This window comes from Rhinopithecus bieti, unplaced genomic scaffold (genome assembly GCF_001698545.2).
Source record: "Rhinopithecus bieti isolate Rb0 unplaced genomic scaffold, ASM169854v2 scaffold_11941, whole genome shotgun sequence".
NCBI lineage: Eukaryota > Metazoa > Chordata > Mammalia > Primates > Cercopithecidae > Rhinopithecus > Rhinopithecus bieti.
In genome coordinates this window covers 203,147-209,371 of record NW_016807068.1, presented here as the reverse complement: position 1 = coordinate 209,371, position 6,225 = coordinate 203,147, and the positions used below count along the sequence as shown (strand labels likewise).

The 6,225-nt window shown below is 48.2% G+C and overlaps 1 protein-coding gene across 5 annotated transcripts in view; it reads right to left on the bottom strand.

The window, feature by feature from the left end:
• The window catches only part of SNAP47 (synaptosome associated protein 47), a 24,979-nt gene continuing 18,754 nt past the window's right edge, over positions 1 to 6,225 (bottom strand). For 3 of the 5 annotated variants that reach the window (XM_017880080.1, XM_017880081.1, XM_017880084.1), the window contains exon 3: positions 10 to 2,209. In XM_017880080.1, coding sequence (XP_017735569.1) covers positions 1,714 to 2,209 — 496 coding nt within the window. In that variant the 3' untranslated portion in view covers positions 10 to 1,713. Of the gene's footprint in view, positions 2,210 to 6,225 lie in introns of all 5 variants that reach the window. The other 2 variants (XM_017880085.1, XM_017880086.1) reach the window with 2 other exon arrangements.

Below are 6,225 nucleotides of genomic sequence, written 5' to 3'. Positions count from 1 at the left end.
CTCAAGAGAAAAATTAGAGAAATCGAAAGGGTAGCAAATATCTCTTCCTTTTAGCAGACATCTGGTGATCAAAATCCCTAAGAGCACAGCTTTACATGCTTTACGTATAGACACGCATTAGAGTATGGATGTCCATGTCACATACATGCACAATACATATGCACTGGTACACGTGTACATCATATACATACATGCATGCGTATTAGCTATAATGTTAATATTAGAAAATGGAGTCTTTTATGACATTGAGATTTCTTAATCAGAGCTTGAAGACAAACTGCAGGGGAAAATTGGTGGATTTTACCATAGCAAGATAAAAGATTCCTGTAAGGGAGGAAGAGAGTCTAGAGGAAGTGGCTGCAGCTTCTAAGCCAGCCAAGGCTGATGGTCCAGGATAGCAGGAAAGTCTTGCACATCTGTCGGGGAAGAAAGCATATGAGGAAAGAAGAAGACACAACAGGCCATCCATAGAGCAAAACCTGCAGGGCCAAAACAAATACAATGCATCAGAGGTCCCACCTCCTAACCAAAGAAAGGGTAAAGGCAAGAATAACACCAAGGGGCCACCAGCCTCCCATCAGACAGGCAGGACCATGGTGGCTCCTAGCACATGAGCCTCGGTCCTGTGCTAGGGAGGAGGTGGGCCAAACATGGTGGACATGCCAAGAAGCAGGGTGTCTGCCCCTCAGCCCGGCCCCAAGGACAGGCCAGCTGAGCATTCACAATCTACAACGGAGTCTGCAGGAAGGCACCGTGGCCACTCCACACACATCTGAGAATGCCACAAACACACAGAATCATGCTGCACAGTTCTCAAACACACATATCTCTAATAGCATGTCTGGGCGCCAGGCTGGGAAAACCTAGATTAAATGTCCAGGGAAACAGGAGTAGGCAAAGTAGGGGTGATGGGAATGGCCCCACCAGGGGAAGTGAGATGGTGCCAGTCACAATCCTGAGGTGCTGGTTCCCACATCAAAACGAGGGGAGATGAGAGAGACAACAGCAGGAGCTTCCTTTTGCTCTGATGCAATCATTCTGAAAGCCCTTACTGTGTCATAGCAGGTTCTGCATCACCATAACTGAGCACCTGAGACTGGGTAATTTACAAAGAACAGAGCTTTAGTCAGCTGACAGTTCTGTGGGCTGGGAAGTCCAAGGGCATGCCCTGGCTTCCACCAAGGACTCTCGCGTTGTGGCAGAGACACTCAAGAGTGGAAGCGGACATAGGCAAAGAGACAGAATCAGAGGGGCATCCTGCCTCCTAACAACTCACTCTTGGGAACTAATGCATTCCCAGAACTCATCCAGGCTTCCCAGAGGAAGCACTCACTACCACGAGAACATCACTGAGCCATCCAGAGGGCAGAGCCCTTGTGACCAAACACCTCCTAGCCCTGCCACACCAGGGACCAAATTTCCACATGAGCTTCGGTGAGGACAAACTGTATCCAAAGCATGGTACCGACCTGCTTTGGAATCCATGCACCTATCAAGTGTATAGTTAACTCTCAGTGATTTCAGATTCACAGATGTCAAGTACAAGGAAAATGGTCTGGAATTGTTTTCATGTATAAACAAACGAGCTGTCTCTAGCAAGCTGGAGGCCAGCAGCTGCTCTAGGTGACGCATCTGTTAGGCATTTCCCACAGGCGTGCTGAGTCTGGCTGTAATTTTAGAAGTCTGTGCATGCACTCACTGCCTTGTCAGTCACTAACCTGCATGCCAGACTGAGCAGCTCTTCTCTGCGGGTGAAGAGGTTCTTGTGCTTCTGAGCACCAACGCATCTTCTAACAGCTCCATCTTCTTGCTGAATTGCATTTCTAAAATGGGGATAACCTCTGGCATCTTGGCGGATATCAAACGATAGGCCACGTCTGGCTTTCCAATAAACCGCTGGCGGATGCTAATTTCATAAGGTGAGTGGACCTTGATGTCATCCACGTCCTCTCTTTCAAACCTGTGCATGAGCAAAGAACTGGAGTCATGTATTTCCAACCCAGACACAAGGACAGTGAGCCTCCCTGGCTTAACGTGAGACTCTGTTCTGTGGGAAATAATGGCAGGAATTTTTATCAATATCCTTTCTTTCCCAAAGGGTTCACAACTGGTCACAGAGACACCTTCCCTAGGCTTTGTTTCTGATGGCGTCTTCCAAAGCTTGGAGCTAAAGGGCCACCAAGCAGGAGATTCCAGTTCTGTCAGCAATCTGAAAAAACAAACAAAACATGGAAAACTGGATCAATTCATGTTTAAGGAGTAATACCTTTTTTTTTTTTTTTTTTTGGAAAACTGTTTTAACCTTTGTAAAGCATGTTGCCATTTTACTGTACTTCATTTCCACATGCACTCCATGAAGCAGGAGGCACAGGGACTTTTATTTCCAGTGTGAGAAGAGAAAGCTGGGGGCCAGGGCAGTGAGAACATTCATCCACAGATGCAAAGCCAACCAGCAAAAAAACAGCAAAAATGCACACCTTCTGCCTAGAATATCGCTCTGCCCACACCATGCTGCCTTGACGGGTCATCTTGATTCAAAATAAAACCTGTACTTACTGTCTAGGGAGCTATCTAACATACCTTTCTGCTGTGATGGAATGTTCTACGTCTGTGCTGTCCATACCGTAGGAGGCACATGTGACAACTGAAGCTCTGCCTAACAGGCTCCTTCCCCCAGCCTCGGCCAGACCCAGCATTAGAGTGCTTCCCCACCACCCACACTCTCAGCACCCACTCTCATCCGCATGCTCCAGATTCCTGTTGGTGCCAACTGCACCTCCTCCTCAGAGTACACTTTGTATCCTTTCAGCTTCTGCTGGAATTGGAGTCTAGTTGAGCATCTACAGGTGTGGGGACAGGAGCTGAGGAGAACCCAGCACATCTTGCAGGATGAATCTACTTAGACTGGGAGGAAGGGCTGCCTCTACTGGCCAGGAAGTTTCTGCAGCCTTCAGGGACTCAGCGTCCCCAGCTTCTGCAGGCTGCAGTCACATGTCTGCACTGGGGTTCTCAGGGTCCCGTTCCGTCTCGGTCACGCCCTCAATGTCACAATAGATGCCATGCGCAGTTAGAATTCAGCCACCTGCAGCAGGAGACTCCAGATTCTGTTTTCAGAAAGCTCTGTCCTGCAACTACAGGAGCTAAGGGCTTCCCTTGGAGCAGATCCAGAAATGTCCAGGCTGTTCCTGGAGCACCCTGAGCTCATTTGTTTCTTTCCCCATACTGCCCAGAGGGGTGACTGCACCAGTCAGAGTTCTCCAGATAACAGAATCAGTGGGTATGTCGGGGGGAGGGAAGGATGGGGTTATTTGAAGGAATGGCTCCCATGGTTGTGACACTGCACCTAAGCTAACTGCCATGGGCCAGCCTATTAGAATTATTAGCAAGATTACATGGGGAAAATCATGGCTACTTTCACTAACTTCCGGTTGAACGTGGCATTTCCTTCCATCCTGAATGTAGACAGCTTGAGTATTAGTCGAACCTTTGACTGTCACCAACAGAAATCTCATCACATTAGTTATTGCAGATCTCAATATATCACATCAACCCCTGCTTTAAAATAACTGCAGTTACTAGACCTGCCGTTGGCTTCAGTATCTCACACATCAATAGGAAGACATCATATGACCTCAGCCTGCATTTATTATAGGCCGTTCTTAGTCAAGATTATGTATTATTATCCAAATTAAAACAAAAGGTGCGCAGACAGTTTGCTCACTGGCATTTGGGATTTTGATGAAGGTAGATGAGTGAGCACTCCGTGGCTTCCTTGCCCTGACTTACCTCTAAGTGACCGTAATATCTGTGGTGCAGTAGATGGATGTGAAATGTCAAAGTGGTAGCTGCACCCAAAATGGTCTGTTTTAGTTGCCAAGAGCAACACTCACACGTTTTCTTTTACAGTGATGACTCCTAGCACTATAGTGAAGGTCTAGGGATGAACGCAGAGATTTCTGGTTCCAAAATCATGCCACAGACACCAGGTGGCTCCACTCCTCCCACTGAAAACCAGAAACAAAGGCACAGCACCACCAATATCCCAGAACTCAAATGTGAGAATGGGATGGCCTCTGGGGCCACAGAGAAAGGAACAATTCAGAACAGAGGACTAAGGGAATTGACCTTCCACATCCGAGACACTCCTCACCCGGATAAAGTTCCCCTGACTCAGTCTCCTATCTGGAAAAAAAGAGATCGAGGTGAACAACCTGCTTCCCTGCCTTCTTGGGCTCCCTGGCAGGAGGCATGCTCCTACCTGAACCCATGGGAAGCACTGCCAAGGAAGAAACGGCCCTAAGCACAGCCAGAAACAGTGGGGCACGGCAGGACCAGGACGCTCAGCCCTGGGTGCTGTGCACAGTAACTCAGCCTAAGGAGACACCTAGAGCAGCTGTTGGGCAGTACTACGCCACGGGAGGTGTAATCCCCAGGACCCCAGGCAAAGCCCCTCGCCAGCCTCTCCACACGATTGGGACATCCATTCCTAGACCTACCCCATTTCAGACATGCAGCGCCCTGTTTGCTGGAAATACACGTGGGCAGAAGAGGCACCACCATCAGGGTACTGCTGAGGATGGTCGGAGGCTTCTGAGCAGACAGAAGGACAGGCAGGAGCCTGATCTAAATGGCTGAGGCCGGGTCCAGAAATATTCTGTGTATCAAAGTGGCACCTGGTCACACACAGGGGATTTTCTTTTCTTTTCTTTTCTTTTTGAGTCGGAGTCTTGCTCTGTCACCCAGGCTCCAGTGCTGTGGCACGCTCTCAGCTCACCGCAAGCTCCGCCTCCCGAGTTCATGTCATTCTCCTGCCTCAGCCTCCCGAGTAGCTGGGACTATGGGCACCCACCACCATGCCCAGTTAATTTTTTTGTATTTCTAGTAGAGACGGGGGTGTCACCATGTTAGCCAGGATGGTCTCGATCTCCTGACTTTGTGATCTGCCCACCTCGGCCTCCCAAAGTGCTGGGATTACAGGCGTGAGCCACCATGCCCGGCTGGGATTTTCTTAAAGGTGACTAATTTGCAAATTAGATCTTAAAGGAAATTGATATTGAAAAAGAAGAAGAAAAATCATACTCATACCTAGGAATCTCAAAACTGAAAGGGGACTGAAGGTCCTCTGGGCCAGTGTCCAATGTGAGTCATGTTACACAATCCAACAGAGATGAGTGATAACTCATGTGATAACTTACTAGGCTTTCAACAACTGTATATAGTCAGAAATGTTGCTTTTATGAAGCCAAATTTTCTTTCCTATTATTTTACCACTGTTGATAAAACAAAACAAAAGAAAACCCACAGTCCGTAATATATTTTAAGAGATTTATTCTGAGCCAAATGTGAGGACCATGACCAGTGACACAGCCTCAGGAGGTCCTGTGAACATGTGCCCAAGGTAGTGGGTTACAGCTTGGGTTTATATGTTTTAGTGGGACATAAGACATCAATCAATGCATTGGTTCAGTCTGGAAAGACGGGATAACTCAAAGCAGAGGCTTACAAGTCACAGGTAGATTAAAAGATTTTCTGATTGGCAATTGGTTAAAAGATGGTTTTCCCCTGGCGTTGGGCCACTCAGTGGCCCAGGTTCTCCTCCAATTGTCCTAGACAAACTCCATGTCGTTCTGCCAGTTGGTGGCCTGCAGGCGAGCCGGTGCCTGTCGGTGCATTCCTGTCACCTTTAGTTAAGAGTTATTATCTAAAAACCTGGAATCCCAGCATGGGCACAAAGTGAGACTCCATCTCTACAAAAAAATTTAAAAACTAGGCTGGGTACGGTGGCTCACACCTGTAATCCCAGCACTTCAGGAGGCTGAGGTGGATTACTTGAGGCCCAGGAGTTTGAGACCAGCCCAGCCAACATGGCAAAACCCTGTCTCTATCAAAAATTCAAAAATTAGCTGGGCATGGTGGTGTGTGTCTGTTATCCCAGCTACTCAGGAGGCTGAGGTGGGAGAATTGCTTGAACCTCGAAGGCAGATGTTGCAGAGAGCCGAGATCACGCCACTGCACTCCTGACTGGGTGACAGAGCGAGACTCCATCTCCAATAAAAGAAAAAAGAAAAGAAAGAAAAGAAAACTGGCCAGACGTCGTAATGCATGTCTGTGGTCCAGCTACATGGGAGGCTGAGGTGGGAGGCTCACTTAAGCCCAGGAGTTGGAGGCTGGAGCGAGCTGTGATCACGCCACTGCACTCCAGCCCAAGTGACAGAGTAAGACCCT